This window comes from Felis catus, chromosome C2, assembly GCF_018350175.1.
Source record: "Felis catus isolate Fca126 chromosome C2, F.catus_Fca126_mat1.0, whole genome shotgun sequence".
Classification (NCBI taxonomy): domain Eukaryota; kingdom Metazoa; phylum Chordata; class Mammalia; order Carnivora; family Felidae; genus Felis; species Felis catus.
This window is the reverse complement of record NC_058376.1, coordinates 15,521,370-15,546,086: the sequence shown is the minus strand read 5'-3', so window position 1 is coordinate 15,546,086 and position 24,717 is coordinate 15,521,370. Positions and strand designations below refer to the sequence as shown.

The 24,717-nt window shown below is 37.4% G+C and overlaps 1 protein-coding gene across 5 annotated transcripts in view; it reads right to left on the bottom strand.

Moving 5' to 3' along the window:
• GRIK1 (glutamate ionotropic receptor kainate type subunit 1) overlaps positions 1–24,717 on the bottom strand; it is a 372,065-nt gene that overhangs the window by 13,261 nt on the left and 334,087 nt on the right. For 4 of the 5 annotated variants that reach the window (XM_019839466.3, XM_023238826.2, XM_023238825.2 and 1 more), the window contains 3 exons: positions 23,904–24,121; positions 11,464–11,689; positions 5,210–5,460 (listed from right to left, as the gene is read on the bottom strand). In XM_019839466.3, the coding sequence (XP_019695025.2) occupies positions 5,210–5,460; positions 11,464–11,689; positions 23,904–24,121 (695 nt within the window). Of the gene's footprint in view, positions 1–2,100; positions 3,856–5,209; positions 5,461–11,463; positions 11,690–23,903; positions 24,122–24,717 lie in introns of those variants that run through there. The other variant, XM_023238827.2, reaches the window with a different exon arrangement.

Below are 24,717 nucleotides of genomic sequence, written 5' to 3'. Positions count from 1 at the left end.
ATAAAAAGAAAAAGAAGTGTAAGGAGCCTTGGTTTCTGAAATGAATAGAAGTTCTTCAAGGGAAAAAAGGGCACAGAGACCAATTAAACTACCTATTTGATCATTTTGAGTAGGTCTAGCAACTATAACTAAACATGAAGGTCATCAATTGAATATAATGAAATTTTTATCTCAAAGATGTGCAGTTTCTTTTTGAACTCTCTCTATAAACGGTTTATTGAATATTGAATGCCAAATTTGTGAGTATATCTTGGCTTAGAATTAGTGGTCGTACCTCTGGAATCAATCAACAGACATCAATGAATTATTGAATGCTGATTACACACATAAGATTATGCTTTAGATCACTACTGCACAGCAAAATCAACCGACTACCTTAAAAAACTATTGTCCTGCCCTCCTTCCAGACTAATCAAATTAGAATTTCTAGAGATGAGGTTCATGACTTCTACTGGATCCTCATGTGTTGCCAGTTTGGGTCCTTCCCTGGGGTGCAATGAACTTGTCCTTGATTTTTAATGATTGTGTGAGGAAAAGTGGTTTTAGAGAGAGAGTTTGAACGTGTAAATTGGAAAACCTCTTTTCCAGACAGACTGTGTATTGAGATGCATGATAAATTGTACTTCCTGGCCACATGACCAGATAGCAATACCTAATTTCTCTATAAGGGGCTAATATCTGTTAACCAATATCTGTTAACAGAATTCTTATAAATGATCTTATTTCCAATACCATTATAGAATTTCATTTAATTCTCAAAGCAAATATAGGTCAACAAATTATCTTCATTTTACAAATGAGGAAACTAGGGCTCAGAGAAATTAAAAACTACCCCCAATCATCAATACCATTGTTTACTGAATGGCAACGATGTGCCAGGCATGGTTAATGTGTTTTGTACAACAACACTGGATGAGGTACATATCATCAAGCCAGCATTCCCTGAGTATGATCTGTAGAAAATGGTCTGTTAAGGTCCTTCGGGGGAAAAACAGATTCTGCTATCTAATAAGTTTGGGAAATACTGAATGCTTTCCAATCTTGTTGAAAATTCCCAATGCATCATAACATGTTCAAAACACTGAGATATCATGCCGTAAAGAAAGTTTAGAGTAGTGTTCCATGGGTTCCTTGACCAGAAAATCTAATCTGAATAACACTTGTCAATGGTACCTTATGACCAAGAAATTATGTTCTAATATTACCTACTAAGAAACAAAGGCTCTGAGAAATGCAGTCACTTGTCTACTGTGATTCAGCATGTGGCTGTACTAGAACCTGCACCTAAGTTTGGTTGATTTTGAAAATTCTCCTATAATTCTAAAGTCTAGGACTTCAGGCTGCTGACTGCTTATTTCTCTGTTAGTAAAGCTGAAATAAAATTGTTGAATGGATTAAATGTAATGCTGTATCATTTCAAAACATTTTGAAAAGTGTAAAATAAGATATAAATATCAGAAATAGGTAGTATACAGCTTAAAGTGGCACACAACTCTTAAGTTTACCCAAACTCTGAATTACACTTTCAAAGGAGAGTCTCTGTAGAAAAGCAGATTTTGTTATCGCTAACCCCTTGATCATCTCAACTTCATCAATCACCCTTGAACTTTTTTGGTAGCATCTTTGATTTATTAAATAGTCCTTGGGAAGATAAACTCATGTAATTTGTGGTTTCCACATACAGAATCAATAAATTCTGAATACTAAAATACCCCAATGTTTGCCTCTATTGATTATGAAGATGTAAACTCTGACCCAGGACAAAGTGTGCTGCTTTCACTTTAATAACAGTAGATAAATGTTAGTGTAATTTAGAGATATTTTCTTTTTTTTTTTTTCCTTTTTTTTTTTTTTCTTTTTTTTTTTTTTTTTTTTTTTAAATTTTTTTTCAACGTTTATTTATTTTTGGGACAGAGAGAGACAGAGCATGAACGGGGGAGGGGCAGAAAGAAAGGGAGACACAGAATCGGAAACAGGCTCCAGGCTCTGAGCCATCAGCCCAGAGCCCGACGCGGGGCTCGAACTCCCGGACCGCGAGATCGTGACCTGGCTGAAGTCGGACGCTTAACCGACTGCGCCACCCAGGCGCCCCAAGAGATATTTTCTTAAAAGCACATTTATTTAAAGAAGAAAGCAAGACTGAGAAAATCAGGGCAGGAGTCAACTTTCCTATACATGCGTTACTGGAGAAATATAGTTTTGACTGGAGGGACCTGTGGTTCAAAAATTGGAACCCATTTAAAGCTAAGCAAAGAGAAGGCAAAATGCTACATGATTGCACAGATGGCTTATCTTTAATTCTGAGAAATATGTTTTGGGGCTAACTTCACATGTCAAAAGGTAATCCCATTAAGGAGAACAAAGACCAACTGATCCCATGCTGGGGGAAGATGAAAGGCATCCTCAATTCCCCTACGCACTGTGAAGAGGAAAAGAAGCTCAGAGGGCAGGCAGACATCCTCCATCACAACAAATTAAGTATGCAGTTGGTTTCTTATGTCACCAAACTGAGTTAGAGTGGGAATTATTTACAACATTTTGAATGCAGGTGGAAAATAAATCTAGAGATCTGTAACTAATGTGTATGGAAATTCTTTCCTCTATTTATTTTCTCCTCCTTGCCCTTCTCCCTAATATACTTGGAGTGAATTGATAATGACAAAGCATCCAAAGAAATGAGTGTGAAAGTGTTAATGTTCAGAAAAGATTGTGAGGAGAACAACCACTCTATGCTGGGTGAGTAGGAAAGGAATAAAATTACATCTTGTGAAAAGATGTTCGTCAATGCATAGTGAAAGTGAGTCAGTGGAAAATAGAAGATGCTATGTGTTAGTTCCTAGTTTAGGAGTTTGTCTGGAGCTTGCAAGAAATAGTCTGCAGCATGAAAAAAACCACGGTTCCTTGGAGACTCTGAACATACTATGATCTGAACGTACAGAGGGTTGTCAGGTAAATGTTACGTGAGAGCTTGATGTTAATGAATTTCGACCCAAGAATCATTTTCGACTGAGTTGTGCCTTTCTGAGTGAAGTTCAGCGTAGCTAATGCTCTTCTGTGACGCCAGAGGGTTCAAGTTTAGTTTCCATTTTCTGGATCACGTTTTTCAATTTTTAAAATATAAGACACCTTGAGTCTTTGTGTAAATAATACATTTTAAATAGTGGAATCAATTTGAGTTGAACATCAACGTTGTTATGGACTTACTACCAAAAGTTAGGGTTTCGGGTAGTTTGAATATGTGGATCTACATAGAACAGAAGGGACAGGGAGAGGGAAACAGGAGTTTAAAAAGAAAAAAAAAAAGAAAAAAAAAAGGTCCACAAAGATAAAAAGAATTCCACCATACTAGCATTTTGTTTTTATGCTTTGCACTGTTGAAAATCTACATCTACTTTTTCATGAAGAAAGACTTGCTTATTTTTAACACATAAATATAGAACTAAGATAACCGTTGTCTTGATGGTGTAGCAGATTCTGGAAAATACACATATATTGAAGTTTATATGCCCCTAATACACCTCGGTTTCAACACAGAATGTGCATCTGTTCTCAGTGCATTGAATTCAATGTCTAGAGTCCATGAGTTTTGCTACCTTGAAAGGATAAAGAATTATGGCTATTTATGCTTAAAAGATACAGATATCATCAACAATACCAATTAGCAGAAACAATTTCTACTGGGCACACTTTTTTTTTTTTAACTGATTACACAGTGTGAACTGAGGACTGTGTCCGAATCCCTCTCTCCTCTCGAATTAATTTGCCACATTCTAAATCCGTAGATAAAGTGGTTCCAGAAGTGGAGTTGGTTGGATGGGTTTGTTTACACTTCAGTCCATAAAAGAAACAAAAAGCCTTGCATGCAAAAAGAAATGAGAAAAAAATATAGAAAAAAATGAATAAATCAGAAGCAAAAATGAATGTTTAAATGAAAATTTAAATCAAATGAAGCTGGCAATTATGAGAAGCACATTAAAAGCATAACATATACAAGCTTTTATTTTTCAAATTAGTTGCATAAAACAAGACACCTCAAGAGCAAATTGAAAGTTAAAACAAAGCAGAACAGTCCATTTTCCCTTTTAAGTAAAGATAGTTTTATCTAAAAAAATCTAAAAAAGGGGTGTTTAATGTTCTCACAATTGCCTTGTAATTTTGGGAAAATTATCATGATAAAACCAAGTTATAATCAATCTTCCCCAGCTTTGGGAGCTTAAAGAGAGTTTCCACTTAAAGGAGGTGGGACTGGTGTGAAATTATTAATCAGAACTGGCTGCATAATTTGTGGGGCCCAATACAAAGGGAAAATGTGGAACCCCTTGTTTAAAAATGATTAGTAATTTCAAGACAGTGACAGCTGAGCATTAAACTAGCCATGTTATTAATAGTTTATAGTCTCAAAATTCTAACAATAATTTTAAATTGAATGGGTGGTCTAATGCACTATGATGGGCATGAGGTTTGTACTTTGTTTATTCTAGTATGCTTATGAAATAATTATCTTTAATATAATCATCTTATACAGTATGGTAGGAGCTCCTGGTGTGATTTCCATCAAAAATAAAAGTGACAGGCAAAAATGGTTGACTGTTGAAATCAACTATGATCCTAAATACAATCTGGAAAAATAAAGTCTCTAATATATTTCATTGTCATTCTGTGTTATTTATCATATTCCTGACCAAAAAATCCTGATGAATTACCTTTTTATAGATCATGTTTTGGGAGAGGTAAATGCTCAGTTTCAAAATACTGCATTTATATCTTTATGTAAATTGCTTTGCATTCATACATGTGCTCAGCATCCACACTTCCAGAAAGGATGGTAACTTTTCTCTCAAAGATCTTTTTATATCTTTTCCAATTTTGGATTTATTTCTTGCCTGCTTTATCGAGGATTTCTATCTTAAGAGCAAATAACTGTTCAAGAAATTAACTGGGTTTGGAATTTCTGCACTGCTGTTCCAAATAGGGCTAATTGGATTTAGTATATAAGGCGCTTCCTTCTTCTCATTAATAAATGATGGCACCGCAGTGCCAGCAGCACCTGGCAGGGATTCAAGAGCTCTTTGCTCTAACTCAGAAATGGCTCTTCTGGGCATCTAATTCAATAGACTGTTACAAAAAGGGCAGACATCTTTAAAACCCCCAAACTTAAGACAGATAACACAAACTAAAAACTACCTAATCCTAGAAAGAGATGACTCACCTGTTCAATATCACTGTTCTTCCGTGATTTGTATATAAATTCTCCAATGGCTACAAATACAGAGAGGACCAGTCCAGCAGCCAGAACAATGAATATGCCCCCAATATTTTCTACTCCCAGAGCACTGGCCTCTTTGCTGTCTTCCTCTGGGCAGCCATTTCCCCGCCACCACTTTTCTTTCATCATATGCAGTTTGCCCTCCTCTTGTAGTTGAAGGATAGCGATAGTGATTTTATCCCGGTAAGGAGAGCCTGTAAGGAATGTCATTTGGATATTGGTCACCAAAGGGTTGAAGATGTCAAGAAGGATTATTGTCTTAAAGGTAACTACTTTATGGCTGTTGGGAAATCCCAATCCACAAATTGATTGGCAAAGGGCACACAAGTTGAATTCTATATTTTGAAAGATCAACATAATTGGAGAATGGATAGCTGACATGCTGAGATTAACTCTTGCCCAGGCTGTCTGTTCCTTTTAAACAGGGAAAAGCTGAGCTGGGGATTCTGTGACATACGCTTGCTTCTGGTGAGTTTTTCATAAATCTCTCCCCACGTCGGGGGATTTCGTTGTTCAGATTCTATTTTTTCTCAGTTGTTTAATATTGTGACAGTCTGGCTAGATGAACACCTGTACCATCTTGTCTTCTTCCTAGGGCAGCAGCTAGACATTTCCCAGTCTTCCTTACAATTCATTCAGTATGGTGATGTGATCAGTTTCCAGCCATTAGGAGCTGAAGTGACATAGGACTATTTCCAGTCCTATTTCACATTCTCCCAACATGATTCTCTAGTTTCTCTCTCCCTTTCCCCAAATATGCAGTAGGAAGGAAAGGACTTCAAGTCACTAGGGATAGTGGAACCACCAACTGGAAGGAGTTTGGGTCCCAGGATGACTACATGAAGAAGTCTCTCTTTCAGTCCACGTCGGACCATGACAAGGTCAAGAAACATTTACTGTGTAAGCCATTTGAAAATAGCAAATGTTGGTTACAGTAATTAGTCCATACTGACTAATACACTTAGTAATATGCCATTAAGATTAGGTTTTGGATACTTCAAAGGTTCTACAAAATTCAGTTAGGTTTGGAAAATTTGCAAGGACTTCATTGATATTTTTTACACTCAAACTTCTAGTAATGTCATCAAACTTTTAATTATGTTAAAAGTACTGACATCTGTCTGTAGCCATAGCTTGCCCAGTACTGGATTTCTATGCCAATTAATGCAAAGGAAGAGATTAAAAGATGGTGAGATGCATTTACTCAATTTTTCCTTGGGTGTTAAGAATTTTCGTTAGCATTTCTTCTACTCATTAGGAAGGTAGTACACCTTGGCTCTTTCTGTTTGCAAACTTTAAAGTTCTTTTTTGGTAGAAATTAAAAAAAATGCAAAAGATAAAATAGGAAGTAGAAAAATGTGTCATCTTAAAACCAAAAGAGATCTGGAAATCATATAGTCCAGTCCACGTATTTTAGACTCCAAGAAATTTAGGATGTGAAAGCATGAGTAAAAGTACTGGTTACTGGCAGAGGCAAGGATTTAACTCATTTCCTCTTCTTACCTAGTGTTATTTCCAGGAAAGCTGTTTTCTCTACTCCACAGCCTGCCCCCCTTCCTGCCTTCAACCTCCACATACACAAACCTTATGTTCCATGGCATATTTTATGTTGGAAAAACAGAAGGTTCACATTGTGGCATTTGTCATTTTTCTTTCTTTCCTCCCAAGACTTCCTAAAGTCATTGTCAGTAGTCAAAATCAAGTTTAAAAGAAGAGCAAAATGTTTTGGAGTTAGATTGTGGCTTGTCAATTAAAAGAATGGATTTTTGGTGAGACAATGGCTCTTGTAAACCAAATTAAAAGATACTGGCCGCTTGCTTAAACACCCCCAGAATAATGGTTAGTGTCAAAATTAGCACCATTAACATACCCATAGCATGTGAGCAATTAAGTGAAACCAGGAGAGCTTTGCTTCAATGTATAATAAAATGCTTTGAAGAGCCTAAGAATGATTCTTACGGTAGGGGTTGCCACTGTAATCCTAGCAGTATGCACAGTGGGCCCTCAGTAAATGTTGACTGGTGCTCCCCTTCTGCCTTCAGGCTGCACAATACCTGAAACATTCAGACAGATGGGGATCGGATCTCCGTTTAAAGTTATTCTCTAAGGAGGGTAATTTCCAGACTCCTGGTAACCTGTTTAAGCCATAACTGCTCTCATTCTCTTGAAGCTTTATTTCAAATCCCTCAGGAAGCACATTTCCAGAACTTTTGTCCTGAGAGTCTCAAAGAAGCAAAGGCTTCAATCTTGTGTCGTGACTGAGCTGACTTTGCCAATCTTTGACCATGGGAAAGAGTCTGAAGCCTTCAGGGAGTCAGTGAGAGCAAGAACTGAAGTGTGTGGAGAACTTTTTGTATGTGAATATATTTTAGCTTCATTCTTTGTTGTTGTTACTTAAGTGGACTGAGTGACATGAGAAGTGATTTATGACAAGTCACTTGAAAAAACATATATATATATATATACACACACACAGATCTTCCCGAATAGCAACTGAGCTTTCTTAAAGAGTCAATTCATCATAGAGGAAGCATCTCACAAATTTATCCAACAGCTGTATTCCCAAGGGATGTATTCTCTCTGAGGTCTGCCATCTGTTCCAATTATTCCTTCATTGTTTTTGGTTTAAAAGCCTGACAGGTTTATAACCAGTATGAAAAATTCCTGGAGTGTATTTCTCTTTATCTAGGGAGGGGGAAAGGCTCTTCAACTTTGGATCTTGTGTGTCAGAGTATGGGTGAGATTGGCAAAAAGACTGAATTGGAACATTCAAATCTCTATATCATATCATATAAAATACAGTGATACTCATCAGAGGGTCAGCCTCATTTACAGGAGGCCAGAGTAATTTTTAAATTGCTGCATTGATTCAGGACTGTTGCAGAAAGAAGCCCCTTGCTTCCTATTTGCCCTACCCCCAAATTTTAACCATAGTGTTATATTCTGTTTATTGGAAGAAATGCCCATGAAAAGTCTCATAGTAAAGTACAAATATTCTCAGGAGGAGTGAGACCCATTGTTATTTTCCATCATTATTGCCAGACAGGAAATCTGGTGAGCAAGGCCTAGTTGAAAGGTGGTCAGGTGGGCTTATAGGGTGGAAGACAAAATGAGAAAAGTGCAGTTTTCAACTCTATAATCTAAACATAATTCTACGTGGAGACCACAATTACTGCTCTGAGAAGATGTAGAATATAATGCAATCAGTCTTAAGGTCTTGATTTGGAGAGATTTGGGCAAAAGCACCCACTCCTCGTGTTTTTGTCTGACTTATCCATTTATCAGCCCATTTACCTGAAGGCAGCAGTTATGGAATATATAAAAATAGCATCTGCCTCACTCCCCCCACCCATGTTATCAAAAATGAGGTGACAAAGCTTGGTTGGGGAAATAGACTTTTTTCAAAAAGAGTCACGGTATTCTTTTAATTAATGTCTAACAATCCCACTGAGTCCCCTGCAGAACATGTTGGCTTAATCACAGGAGAGTTTTCCATTTGGGGAAACACAAATATACACTTTACTGGCAGTATTAGTACTGTCATCAGGGAAAGTTATTGAAAAGAAAGAGACAAGAAAGTATTATAGTTTCCTTAGCTAAATCATTCTGCAGATTTATTCGGAATACATTCTTAGTAACAATAATAGAGTTAATTTCTCTGTAGCATACATTTCTAACACCAGATAGCAGGGAGTAAAATTGGTTTGTGTTAATGCTGAAATGTAAAGAAAGTTGATCTTTATCTGGTTAATTAAATTAATACTGATCAAAAGCTGAATATGGGATACCTAGTCTCTCTTTTTTTTAATGAATTTGTGGCTGAATGTCCTAATATTAGGACAGTCCACTTAAAATCCGAAATTTTAAGCTTTTCAATTCATTTTTTTAAGTTTGTTTATTTTGAGAGAGACAGAGAAAGAGAGCAGGAGGGGCAGAGAGAAAGGGAGAGAGACAGAGAATCCCAAGAGAATCCCCGCTACGGGGCCTGACTTCACAAACCATGAGATCATGACCTGTGTCGGATGCTTAACCGACTGAGCCACCCAGGCACCCCTAAAATCTGTTTTTTTTTTAAATGAAAAATGGAATATCTACATACTTGTGTTCAAATTCTCACACGTGCAGTTGACTAACCTAAAAGGCAGGTGCCCCCTTTAGATGTGTCATGCAGTCTCTAATTTTCCAAAGTTGCTACATTCCCTATTGCTTCCTCAAGCAAACAAGCTTATTCAATTATAATATCTGCTTGGCCTCTGTAAGCATTTGAATTTTTGATCCCTGTCTAATGTTAAGGGTTGGACTGGACAATCCCTTTCAAAAAACAAAAATAGGGGCGCCTGGGTGGCGCAGTCGGTTAAGCGTCCGACTTCAGCCAGGTCACGATCTCGCGGTCCGTGAGTTCGAGCCCCGCGTCAGGCTCTGGGCTGATGGCTCGGAGCCTGGAGCCTGTTTCTGATTCTGTGTCTCCCTCTCTCTCTGCCCCTCCCCCGTTCATGCTCTGTCTCTCTCTGTCCCAAAAATAAATAAAAAAAAAACAAAAAAACAAAAAAACAAAAATAATACTATCTATAAACAAGCACATCTAATCTACCTTGGATTCTTTATAATATGACATATGACTTGACTGTAACCATGATTTCTGCTTATTAGACTAGCCCGGTGGTCTAAGATGGCCTCTGATTCCTCTTCTTTGGAATGTTTATCATGGGGCACCTGGGTGGCTCCGTTGGTTAAGCATCTGACTTTGGCTCAGGTCATGATCTCATGGTTTGTGGGCTTGAACCCCACGTTGGGCTCTGTGCTGACAGCTCAGAGTCTGGAGCCTGCTTTGATTTTTTGTCTCCCCCCTCACTCTTCCCTTCTCCACTCATACTGTCTCTCTCAAAAATAAGATAAACATTAAAAAAAATTTGGAATGCTTATCACAAAGTTACTAATGACTCATTTGAGAAAAGCATATTACCACCATTCCCGAACATTATCCAATACACTTTTCTATAGAGAGGAATCCATAATTGTCCTTTAAGTATAGAATATAGTTCTATATGTTAGACACACAAGAAAACCTTGCTGTATGTGTCTGTATGCCGACAAGGCAATAATATCCCTAGAGAAAGCAGTAGCACAAAATGCAGAAATAGGAATATTTGGAGGTTTTAGTTATCCTTGACTGTATCTAACACATTGCCAGAAAAAAAACTATAAGTTAATCTTTAACTTTTTTCTTTTATAGATATAGTTTTCATTTTACTTCTATTGACATGGAACTTTAGCCTTTCAATTTTTATCATCTACATGCATAATTAATTTCATTATATTCTAATATAATTTAAGATAGAAAAATTATATAGGCATGTATAGGTACTGAAGGAAATAATGTCAAGAGGATTAATCAGGAAGATTTTCTTTGAAAGATATTTTTTGAGCAGGGCACCTGGGTGGCTCTGTCTGTTGAGCATCTGACTCTTGATTTCAGCTCATGTAATGATCTCACTGTTTGTTGGTTTGAGCCCCGTGTCAAGCTCTGCACTGACATCTTGGAGCCTGCTTGGGATTCTCTCTCTCCCTCTCTTTCTGCACCTCCACCCCCCCTTCCCAAATAAATAAATTAATTAAAACATTGAAAAAAAAATTAGAACGGGGCGCCTGGGTGGCGCAGTCGGTTAAGCGTCCGACTTCAGCCAGGTCACGATCTCGCGGTCTGTGAGTTCGAGCCCCGCGTCAGGCTCTGGGCTGATGGCTCAGAGCCTGGAGCCTGTTTCCGATTCTGTGTTTCCCTCTCTCTCTGCCCCTCCCCCATTCATGCTCTGTCTCTCTCTGTCCCAAAAATAAATAAACATTGAAAAAAAAATAAATTAATTAATTAAAAAATTTATATAAATAAAGGGAAGAGTTGTTCCTTGTCTAAAAAAATATTTTTTGAAGGTAAAAATAATACAGTCTATATATTCAAACAAAAATCTAGTGGTAGAACTCAAAAGAAATGTGGATTGAAAGTTTATTAAGTTAAATATCTGGGAATGGTCAATTCAAAACATGCCTCTGATCTACATGAGTATTTCCCTTATTTATTGGTCCACTAAAGGCATTGTAGGACTTCTCAGAGTGTGGAGTAGGTATCTCTGAGTTTATTCCCTTCTATCCTTTATAATTGATATTGCCCATCTCAGTCTTGGCTGATGCCTTGCCTCTCTTACCGATAGGTGTTCCCACTCCATAACCTTTGGAGTCAATGAGGCCCCCAATCTGAGTGAGGTTGCAATTTCTCTGCGTCACATACTCAATGCTGGTGGACTCCATCAATAGGGCATAGTCAGTGGTGAGTACTCGTTGGATCCCTTCATCACTGTTTTTTACCAGGGCTGTCTGCTGCCTGCTGCTCATAAATGCCCACATCTTCTCATAGGTAGATATCTTTGATTTCTGCAGGTAAAGAAAGCACACCCCCCCCAGCAAAAGAGCTCTGAGAATATGCATCCTAAAGCCATTCAAAATCCCAGTGGTCCAAATAGTATAGGGATTCTTCCTTTTCACATAGGAAGCCAATGTTGATGATCCTTGGACTTCAGTTTGGTAGTTGAGCCGAGTCCAATTCACTACAGGGAAACATTGGAAGCACTGAGGCAACCATTGAAGGAAAAGGGGATCTTGCCAATTAACGATGTAAGACATTGGCTCGGAATCCTTTTGCTGCTTTCAGTTGGGGAAGAAAGAACACTGTTATCAATGACAGCATTTGCCTAATGAAATGTGGTCACTAAGAACAGATCTTCAAGGCCCATTGGGCCAAGGAGTGACTAGCTAACTCCAGGACTCTACTTACTGACTCCATTCCCCTTCATCTACTTACCTTCAGTTGGCATTGTCTTACTGCTTTCTGGTATGTCCCTCTCAATACCTGACAGCATGCCTTTGCTGGGGACAGCCTTGAGATAAATCACATGCTTTCGCTGCTTTATTTATGAAAGAACTGCCATTCACTCTTATCTTTTCTAGAAAACTTAGAATATAAATGTTCTTTTCAAGTTGAAATTCAGATCAGGAAACTGTGCTGTATTTATATGCTTTTTATGTACGTATTCAATTTTAATTGCAACTATATTTTAGAAAATGAGGACTGAATATTTCATTTCAAAGTGTTCTATGATTTTGTCTTTTCCCTTATTCAGCTTTTTGATAGATTCAATAATAAACCATAAATATGATGCATATGATATATGCATCTATACATTACATTATCTCATTGTCTTACTTTCTTTGTTAAAATATACTGTCCTAGTTTTCATATTGCTTGGATATGGATTTTCTATTCTTTTGAATAATGATCTATGATTAGACATTTTACATTTTACTCTGTAATTTCCATATTTTTCCAATTTTTTTCCTGAATTTGTCTTCATTTGCATCAACACTCCCCTCCATTTGTTTTGAAAATGAAAGACATTATGGGAATTACTGATAATTCTGAGCTAATTCCAGCCCCTACACACTAGACAGCATCTTTGGCAAGCATAGGGTATATCATCTCAGGAGTGCAGAGAAGCTTAAAACATGATTTGGGGCCATAAGCAATAAATGGAATACCTGTGGAATCAACTCTGGCGTGGTTATTCATGCTCAAGTGGTCCTGGGGGCTCACTTAATTCCTAACTCTATTTAGGACCTGGGTTAATGCTGTAGGCTTTATGAGTTAAGGGAGGACAGATGGCTTTATTTTGGATTGTTAGGCATTTGAAGATCCCCCCTGAGAAACGTCCTGTGAGACAAACAACAATTCAATAAACAGTACCTTATAGATACTGGTATTTTATGGAAGCCATTCGATCACGATTAGGCCCCTGCGAATTACTCCTCAACCCCAGAGATATCTGCAAACTGGAGCTCATGTCTCCAAGACAAAGGCATGCTTTTTGGGAATAGGGTCAATGCCTCATTTGTTGGATGATTTCAACCTCTAAGAAAGAGATAATGCTAAATTTACAATAAAGAGCAACTCAAAGGAGTGCAGGGAGGTCAGTCTGTCTTTCGGCAGTAAATACACATCTGGGAAAATTATTCCTCCATCAGGGAACTACTTTAAGGGAAAATAATTTTCTTAGAAGTATGAAATTTTAAAGTTGTCAGAGACTTTAGAAATTGGCTCATTCAAACCGCCATTTTCAGAGAGGAGAAAATTTTGATGTAGAAGATTTAGAGACTTCATGAAAGTCACAGAACTAGTTAGTGTCAGGGCTGATACTGGACCCCAGGACTCCCAACATCTTAAATTAGATGTTCTTTCCACTGGACTGTAATGATCTTGGGAAGGTGGATATCCTTATTACAAAATTTCTTCTGAGAATGAATTTAATTTCATTTGCTCTACATATGACAATATAGCTTAAATTCATAAACTCATATTATTCTCTGAAGTAGCTTGCTATTTTGTTTCATGTTAACACAAACTTGGAGTCAGCCTCCATATAAAAAAATCCCATAAAACATCTATTTTTTTATCATGTTTAAATTTTATTAAAAATGAATGTTGTAAATAGACAACTGGATTTTTAGCCTAGGGAAGTTGAGGACAAAACAAAGTAAGTGATTGGTTCATTTATGGTAAATGGACAAGTGTTGGGAGCCTAGGAGTTGAAGATCATGGAAGGAGATGAAAAGATTCAACTCAAAACCTACAAGCCTGTTATTGAGCCTTATCAGGTGTGGTTCTCAAATTATCTGCTGTGGGGGTTGTCTAACTTTTCAATACATGACAGACCTATCTGTGGTCTTACTACTTGTGATTAGCATACAGCTTGTATAACATGTGGCTTACTAAGAGCACTCAACAGCCCTCAAGGAGAAGTATCTGCTGATCATGTACTTGGTGCCATCACAATATCCGTGAACTACACAACTTATAAACTCTTAATTTCTTTTCTTATCTTGTCACACCTTGGTAACACAATGTTCCCTAAGTTGGCATGCTCTTCATACCACAATATGAGTAGTCTTCTCTATGGAGCCAGAGGTCATGGATCTAATTCAACCACAACTACTTCTTCCTTCTCCGAGTAGAAGGTTATTCCTGATATGAAGTCCCTGGGGTGCTAGAGGGGAAGTCTAGCTGGCATGGACTCCTTTGAAGTGTCGAAGGCAAAACCTTCTTCTCAGTAAGAAAACTACCATTTGGTAGAGCACTTGGTCAAGTTGAAGGTACAGGAAACATTCTACAATTTCTCTGACCCCCTCTTGTTATTCTTGCTGGTGCTTAATGATGGTAAACAAAATGTAGCAGAGAATAGCACCCTTCTGCTTCCATTTAAAATTCTCTTTCATCATTTAGCAATTTTGCTGTTATGGGGCTCCATTGTATTCCACATTTGGAACTGTAGACTATTTGAGAAGCTGGGGAGCTTAGAGATATGGGAAGACCCAAAATGTGGCTACATAAAAACCTTTTCAACTGCTAGAAATATCTGTAGTTGGCCCTAACACCTTTAGGACACAGTCAGTTTTCTACCACTGGAAATCTACAAGAAGAACTGCATGATTGGCACAGTTTGCCTTCAGGATTCTTTAACCTCCATGTCCTACTCTCTGGACCAACTCCTTTGTATTATTTAATTCAGGTCCTGACTTTGGAGACACACAGAAGGTCACATTTAGTTAGTGAAAGAACAAGCACAGAATTAGGATCTCTTTCCTCTTTACCCCTGAGTTCTGGCCATTGTCATACCCTGTTTTGTAATGTTTATTTTTTATTAGGTCAAAAATACCATTTTGATAGCCATTAGATTTATTCCTTTTTAATACATTTTCCATTTTTAAGACACAAGTCTTAATAATTCTTTTTTTAAATTTATTTTTATTTTTTTCAATGTTTTTATTTATTTTTGAGACAGAGACCAAGCATGAGCAGGGGAGGGGCAGAGAGAGAGGGAGACACAGAATCTGAAACAGGCTCCAGGCTCTGAGCTGTCAGCACAGAACCCAACATGGGGCTCGAACTCACAGACTGTGAGATCATGACCTGAGCTGAAGTCAGATGCTTAACCGACTGAGCCTCCCAGGCACCCCACAAGTCTTAATAATTCTTAAATGAAACTGTTCGAATGATAGTCTGGATACTTTTGCACTTCTAAATCTTCTGTAGTCTCAGCCTGCTAAATCATTTTAAATAATACATATTAAAAAAAATAGAAGCAGTGAATGCCTCTTATTTCAATGAATATGCCAAAGGTTAATTAGAATATTTGTAAAGTACTCCTAGCTTCTTAGCAAAAGTCACTAAAACCGAGAAGGTTTCATTTATTAAATCTTAGATCATCTTTTTTCTTCTTCTTAATACTGCAGGAGCATCAGGTTTCAATAATTTCATTTTGCCTGGTTAAATCTGATTATGTGGCTCTTCTGATGCCGATGAAACATTGTTGGCAAAGATTAAGCATTTTTTCATCTAAAATCTGTTATAAGAGAGTGCTATAGTATCTCCATTTGATGACCACCATTTATTGTTTTTTGGTCTCCCTATAGTGCATGGGAGTTAAACACTCACTGGGAAATGATTTACAATGTGTCTGTGTGCAGTTAAAAACTACTTATTGAAAGCAGTAATAAGAGCCAGAACATGCAGGGTTTACTGTTTGACAAACAGTATTCTAAGCACTTTGCATATATTAATTCATTTAATCTTCACGGTGATCACATGAGAAAGATTCCATTACCATGTCTGTTTTATAGGTGAGGAATCAGAAAACCACATGAGGAAATGATAAAGCCAGGGTTTGATTCCAGCAATATGGCTCCAGGGTCTGTGTTCTTAAGCAATGGGGCGGGGGTGGGGGGATCTACAGGGGATCTGTTTTAATACACAGAACAACAAACTCATGACTTGGCTAGTTTTAACAGCTAAGTTTTCTAAAGAAACAATTGCAGTAAGTAGCATTGGTATTTTTCTGATAATCAGAGCCCCTGTACCTCTTGTAGTCATCATGTAACATATGGAACTATTTACATAAATTTAGACAAAACGTAAGAATTTTCAGGAGTGTGACAGTTGGGACCTAGGAAGAAGTGCGGATATTGTTTATATTTTTTCCTTTAACAGTATTTTGTATTTCATATAGTTCTGTTGTTTTCAGTTTCAGGGTTTCTTCCTGTGTGTATAATAAATATGTGTAAATTCTTCAGTGTAAGATGGTCTTAAGACTGGTAGAACCTCTGTCTTATATACATATGCCTCTAATATCTCATTTTTACTGAGATAAGCATTATTTATCACAATATTTCTTGAACCAGGTTATAAAGCTTCTACATTGGAGATGTATAATCCTATTATTTAGTAAAATGAATAATTGTGCAATTCTATATAAGACCAATATATCTGAAGACTTTATATAGAGATCCACATTTATATATGCTTATATATATATACATATACATATATATAAGCATATATAAATATACCTATATATACATATATACATATATATATGCATAACCACACACACATACATACACACTGGGATAAATTATTAATATTTGATCTTTATAACCTTATTAAAAGTGATATTATAAATGTGGTGAATATATGCACGTTTAACAAATAAAATGCCAAAACCAGTTACATTTTAAAACCTTCAATTTACTTTTTTTCTTTAGATAAATCCTGATTTAAGAACAATCTTAAAAATCAATCAAAGATGTGGAAATCATCTATGTAGAAATCCAAGCTTTGGGAGCAAATAGTTGCCTTCAAAGCAATCATTTTCTCTAACACACACAATTAAATATATTATTTCATTAAATAATACATTCTCATGAAATTTTAAAAATATTTAAATTACAAAAATCACTTCGAAAGATCTAAGAAAACATTTATACTTTTAGTGAGGGCTTCTGTCTTTCAAATGTATGTAATATGATCATTGCAGTTGATCATGCTCTTGATAGAAAGTTATGACATTTGCAGAATCTGCAAGGTTTTAAAAATTCATGTTCCCCTTTAAAAAACTCCCTCAGTGGGATTTAAACACCTTTGCTAAAACATTTTTCATGTTTTTTTCCTCCTGTCTAGAGTTAAAGATTGGTCCATTACAGGCAATATTACAGGATTTGAAAAAGGTTAGCTTTAATTGACCTCATAGATTTCTTCCCAAACAAATACAGTTTTAACCTACAGGACTTAACATTTTGGGTACTGGTGGTAAAATTAGCTGAATCTTTCAAACACAAGCTAATATCTTCTTATGCACAGAAGTTTGAGAAATGTCTTTCATTTTGTGCTTCCTTATATGACTATTTCTGTCTGAAACCTGTCTCCTCATAATGGCTCATTGCTTCAGTTCCACTGGTGTGGTACTCAATAACTTTTTTGAAATGTCTTTGGGCTTGATGACAGCTCCTAACCACCCCCTGGAAGGAGATTATAAAGGTTAGAGAGTCCCTTATTCCCATAGCTGGTCCAAAGTCCGTAGACCATGAAAGCCAGAAATGACAAGTCTGTTACGATTTTTTTAAACCTATTTTATCCAAGTCATTTTAGACTGAATCATGATCTAATCTGTGTAATCCTCTGGCTTGGGTCTGAGAGGATAGTGATTTGTTACAAGGCAAGCTTCTACTGCGAAACATTTCTTACATGAGCATTTTCTACCTTTCTGGCTCACAAGGACTTCTGATGTTCACACCACTTCCTGTCTGCACAAGACATGCTACTTAGTCCCATGTCGCATTGTATTTAACAAGTCTGTGTGCATCTTGTCTCTTTATTGCTCTTCAGGTCTTCAAGCTTTGTACACACTTTTATACCTGTCCCTCTCTTGTCTCTTACAGTGCCAACCTCAGGTGCTGGTCAAATTGGAGATCTTAGAAAGCATATAAATTAAGATGAATCCATCTGAACTACCTTACTCTGCTTCTCAGTTGAATTCTAAGGACATCCTCACCATCTGTTTCCTACCTACCATCTGGAAGTAGTTCTTCTGCAAACACCATGTATGCATTTAGGAAAGCTTCCAAAGACTAAGTCTTTGTTTGGCCTGGCCTCTGGAGGTCTTTGAGATCTTGGGGGCACAGGTATTTCCTCTGGATTTCTTTGTCCGTTAGTAGAAGGCACACCTTCCAGAGATCAGTGACAGTAAGAAAGTGGAAGAAGGACCAAATTAGAGTTTTTTATAAGTAGGACTTATAGGTAGGGGTGTTGAATGCTAATGGTGATGACGTTATTGGTGAAAATTACAGTAAATTCTAACGTCCTGATTGTTTGCAATTTTCCAAGTAGTATTATAAACGCATGACCTCTATGAAGTTATTTATTCCTTAAAATAATCTTATAAGCTAGCTTTTATCCTCAATAAACAGAAAGGGAAATCAGGGGCATGGAGTTTAAAAAACTTGCCAAGGTCAGTATAGCTAATAAGCTAATAACAAACCAATTACTATCTTAGCTAATATAGCTAATAAAGTCAGAATCTGAAGCTATGCTGCCTTGCTCCAGAATATGTAATCTGAAGCACTTCACCATAAATTTTAATTTATATCCCAGCAATTGGTGTTAGGCATATCTCCTGAGAAGACTGGCTGGTATCCTCTATCTCTGAACAATAGACTGGCACCATTATTCTGTTTGGAGGTTGGTTTGCAAGGGGCATTGGGATATCCTCCTTTTTAGACCTCAAACTGTGCTTAGACTTTTTACAACAATGCCTTCTTTAACTGGAAAAAAAAATGTGACTTGCTAAACTGTCATCATGAGACCAAAGTTTGGACTATTCCCTTTACCCTGAAACGTAATTAATAGAATTACATCAAGGAGAAAGAACAGAAGTTTTGTACTTTCCTTACCTTCTATGAGAGATGGAGAAAACTAATGTCTTAGTGCTCCATTATGAAAGGGAAAGCTGGAGCTGGATGCCATTGCTGTCAATTTTCTTGGGTATAAATGAGGTAATAGTTCGTGTTGACCTTGGGGATGCTACACCCACGTTGTGTCCACAGGTTGGCCATGAACTGACTGATCTTTGTACTTCCTAAGATGCTGGTGGTGGTCTTGGGGAGTTAGAAGGGCAGGGAAAACTTTTACCGTTCAAGCGTTTGAAACAGTAGAAAGAACCAAGAAATTCTGCAGCAGAGAGTTGAGAAACCAATCCAGTTAATATCATATTATGATTTAGTATTATCCCTAGTGGGATGAAGAAAAGGGAGTTTGTTGAAAAATTCTCCCAAATGAAGTCTCTTGAGATTCTAAATTATTAAAACACTGACTTATAAAAAGAGTCCATTTATTAACAATACAAACAAGACAAGGAGAAATAAAAGATCCCCAAATATCAGGGGATTTCCTGAGACATCTTTAACAGTCCCTGGATGGCTGATAAAATACTCTTCCTCTCTTTAACCTTGTCTTGGTAATTGGCCTAGTGGTAACTGACATCCTTTGAACAAATAGATATTATATCATCCCTAGTGTTGAAGACTTTAAGACTCAAAGTGCTGACGACCTTGAGAAAATATAATGTTTAATAAGCATCATTAACAGAGTAACTTTGGCCACAAAACTTAGGAGTTGTTCCTTTCTCTGGACAATATCAAATTCCAGGTGTCCACCTAGAGCTTTGTGAATGCATGTGAAATTGAATTTATGATTTAACCCTGGTTTTCTTGTGTAAACACAGTCTCTGATGACCAATGTAGTTATTCTGTATACAAATGACTCAGTGAAGGAAAACTGCTTCAGCCTTTCCTGTCTTAGACACATAGTACCTTGACTAACACTTGCTTAATAGATGTCAGTTTATTCCCTCAGCCTTACCTGAATTCAGATGGTAGAGAGCGGAATTTCACCTGAGCTATTTGAACAAATTAAATTTTGGGGTGTTTTTCATGTTGAAAATCAAGTAAACTAAATTTGAAATCTAGGGTTGTGCTGTCTGCAAGAGTAGAAAAGTCTAGCGGAAAAAACCCAATAGATTTTGACTGAAACTTTAGTAAGCAACTTCTGGCCACACTTTTCAAAGAGAAACTTCTCTAAATTCTTGTGGTCTAGAGACCACATGTGAGCAATTAGGGTATTTTGTGTCTTCACAAATTTTGATAATTTCTACAGTTCTTTCCTTTTCGGTACTTCCTATTCCATAGCTCTAAAAACCATTTAGAATCCATTTGAAAACAAAAGGACAGATCTCTACCATTTGGATGCTGCCAGAGGTAGGAAAAAAAAAAAAAAAGTTTCTTCCCCTGGGAACAAAAGCACTTGAAGTTACACTGTGTGTGATAAGAAAATGCTTCTTATTAGAACCTTCCTTGTGGTTGAGTGGAGATGAGACCCATCTGAGCAAATGGATTATGACCCCAAAATGGATTCTGATCCAGGTTATACTAGGCGAAGATGGTTTTTCTTACTCATTCAATAGCCCAAGAGAGGATATTGTCTTCAATTGAGAGAAAGTGAGGGAGGGAGCCCCGATGGCACAGCCGAGGTGAAATGGTTACGAAGAGCACGGTCAGGACTGAGGTTTTTGACCATTAACTACTGTCACTCAGTGACTCCAGGTGGAACTACCCTGAGAGCTGACAGCCTGGAATGTTTCCTTCCCTTGTGGAGTAATCCAGCTTAAGAACCCTGAGTGTGTATCCCTCTGAAGCTTTCTGACAGCTTGCCTCCCTCAAGGGGAAAACTAAATCGGATTTAGTCCTTGTTCCCTTTTTACAAATAAATTCCTTCTTGATAAATAAGGTTGCTGGGCTACAAGCTACCTTGTAAATCGAGGAACATGGCAACAGTGTCTTTTCCTGTGTGGGTCTCTATTATCCCTGCTGCTGTGGTCTGAATGTGTCCCCTGAAATTCGTATGTTGGAATCTTTAACCCCCAAAGATGATGGTATTAGGAAGTGAGGCCTTTGGGAGGTGTTGAAGTCATGAGGATGGAGCCATGATGAATGGGATGAGTGCCTTATTAAAGAGGCTCCAGAGAGAACCCTTGTCCCTCCCTCCATGTGAGGATACAATGAAGAGTCTGTGACCTGAAAGAGGGCCCTCAACTCAACCGTGCTAACGCCTTGATCTCAGACTTCCAGCCTCTGGAAGTGGAGAAACACATTTCTATTTTTTATAAGCTACCCAGTCTGTGGTATTTCATGACAGTAGCCTGAATGGACAAAGACACTTGCTCTCTTCCCTCCCTCCATCTTTCTAAGAATTCATTAGTACATTTGTTTGGTTTTTGGAAACATGTTTTCTGAGGGCCTGCTATGTGCTAGGCATTGCTTTAGGTTCTGGGGACATAATGGCAAACAAAAGAAAGAAATTCTCTACCTTCAAGGAGCTTACTCTGAGGTTTGGCTGAAGCCTGCCTCTTCCATTGACAGATTTGTAAATTTGGGGCAAGCTATTTAACTGAGTTGTGCCTCATTTTCTTTGTATAATGGAGATAATATCAGTACTTGCCTCAAATGGTCTTTATAAAGATCAGATGAGATCATCTATGTAGAACATTTAGAAACAGAGTGCGTGGCTATGAGCTAGGGTGCTGGGCATGCTGCTACTTTTCACTGCTGTTGCTGGTACTATGATCACATTCTTTCTCCCTGAGATGTTTCTTGAATCATCATTTGCCTGGTGACCTGAGAGACCACTTTCATTTGTGCCTCATTTTCAGGGCCAAGGAGCAAGCAGGAACCCTCTATGAAAATGCCCAGGGAGTAGAAGTTGTGAGAGTAGCTCATGACTGTTGTAGGGAAATGAGCTATCCAACACACTGTCATGTGGCCACCCCAGGGTCCTGCTGGAATAATGGGGACCAGCACCCTTTATATACAAAGAGGCATGTGGGCAGAAAGAGATCAAAATGAGGCCAAGGGATGCTTTGTGAATACACAGATGATTTGCACAGTAGCAACGTCAGGCCCATTGCTTTTGCAAACGGCAGCCTCTCTCTCTTCTGTATTTGTAGTATACATCCAGAAGGTAGGAGAATCTTCTCTGCCTCTACTTATCTACTTCCCAATACTTTAAAACTTTCTGATACTGGTGAAAGAGGTAAATCATTTCAGATTTTTTTCAGACATACCCAATTCTACTTTGGCAATGTCCCTCAGTCCTATATGCCTTGCAGGTAACTTTCCTGGTTTCTGACAAGCATCGTGATGATGAATCACTAGCTTGGAGTAACTTCTGTCTCTTCACACTATTGATTTTACAAAAATCCAAGCTTTCAGAAGCTTGGAAAGCCATATATTTAATGTCATTTGTCCTTAAAACAACACTCGTCTAGGGAAGAAACAATCACTGCCCTTCATACATTCACTAAATCAATGACATATTTCTTAAAATGAAAAGAATGTTTAAAAATCATTTTTTTTTCTAACAGAGAGGAAAAGTAAATCCTAACTTTTTATGGTGCTCTGTTTTTGATAAACCTCTGGGTATAGTTTACTCTTAAAACAAAGTAATTTTTATTTATTAATTATTATTGTTAATTGTTGAATAAAATTTACTGCATAAGTGGTACCTGTTTTGGTGAACCAACACTGGTAACAACGAATTGTTCCTTTTTTCATCCTTAGTTTTTTTATTCCTAAATTAGTATCTACTCAATCCTGGGATGACAACTTCATTTTTGGTAATCTAGATGTGAAACCTTGACACAGGTGTTTTTAGAATTTATTTCGGTTGCGCTACTGTTTTTCTTTTTCTTTGTCTTCACATGTACAGTTGCCTCTTAAAAGAAGGTTCTAACCCATCCCTGTCATAGACCAAGCTTGTGACTTTGAGCAGATAATTTAGCTTCTGAAGGCTTTGTTCTCTTCATAAGTAAAGCCAAGGGCTGACCTTCATGATCTCTAAGGTGTTTTTGTTATCTCTACACCTCCCAGGATCTATTGAAATCCCACCACCCCGCCTAACCATGGAACCTATTGTGTCCGAGATTTCATAATAAAAGTACTAAGGCTTATTTCATAGGCAAGGAAGAAATCAGTTGCATCACTCTAAGTAAGTAATTACAAATACTTGAACAATGAAATGCACTTGACAGTAAAACTATGTGACTCTAACTTTAATTCTCCTTTGGTGCTTTGGAAGGCACTCCAAGCTATTGGAAAGCTTCAGGCTACCCTGGTGGCACCGTCCTCACTGGTGCAGATACAATATTTGACTGGACTCCCTCAGAATGTTTTTGGTTCTGAATCTCCAAATAAATTCCAGTGTCAATACGTTTATTTGTTATCCGTTTCTATCTCATTAGATACAGAACAGAAAGAACAAAATAATGATATTCAAGTATTCTGTAATCTGATTGTCAGAATTTCAAATTAAGGAATCTTTGTTTTATAGGTTCCATGCATGAGTGATTAGTTAATGGGTAGTTGAGCTGTATTCAGAAAACAGCATTTTTGTTGCTGTTGTTGTTCTAGTGACGGCAAGAAGATACTATAGATCTGAGTGTATTAAACTGGGGATAGAGGAACCAGAGAAACTGCTTTATACTGACTGCTGGGGGCACATAGGTTCCTTGTAATGGGAGTGTGTCATAGTAAATTTTATTATTTTTTTAAAACCTGCCCCCCCCATCTTTATTTTTAAGAGAGACTCTTCTATTCCACGTTTCCCTCCCCTCGGTATGAGGTAACCATTGAGAACCCACTGTCAGTTTCTTACCTTGAAGAAGGTCATTGTGGATCCATCTCTGACTGCCCCATATTCTATCTTGGTTTGCTTTGCCAGATCATCTGCTGAATCTATGGGGGATTCCATTCTCTCCACTGTCAAGAAGGCAGCCAGGTTGGCAGTGTAGGATGAAATGATGATTAAGGTGAAAAACCACCATATCCCGCCAACTATTCTGGTTGATAGAGCTTTGGGCATCAGCTCTGATCCTGTGATGGTGTCACCAGAATAAGAGTGTTAAGCAAAGTTAAAAGAGAGAAGACTTATGATTCAACACTAGTCTAGAGAGATAATGCATTTTTGTGACATGAAAATTATAAAGCCATCAAAGACTTGCTCTCTTGTGTGTAGGTGAAATAGAAGTATTTTTTCGAATTAGAGCAAAATGTAAATAATCTTTTTCACTAATCACAATTACTGCTTAAAATGCAACTTATTGACATTTGATGGTATTAAATGTGTTTAACCCTGAGATATTCTATGTCTAAAATTTATAGAGTTAGTTTAGTTGCTTAGATCTGAGTTTGTTTGCTTGTTTTTGTTGAAAAGTCAACCCCCAATCTTTGGATGCTTTTATTAAACTTTTAGATATGTATCTTATTGTGTGAAATGAAGTCTTATCAGTTTTTATACAGCTATGAAAACTTTGAAGTGTAACATATTTTTATTTAAGGTTAAAGGATATGAGAAACTTTTAAAAGATTAACATATTATGCCATTTGTCTCATGTACTTTAATAAGACATTAAGATTTTACAATAAAATGAAATAGGATAAAGCCACACTTGACAGCAGATGAATCCTTT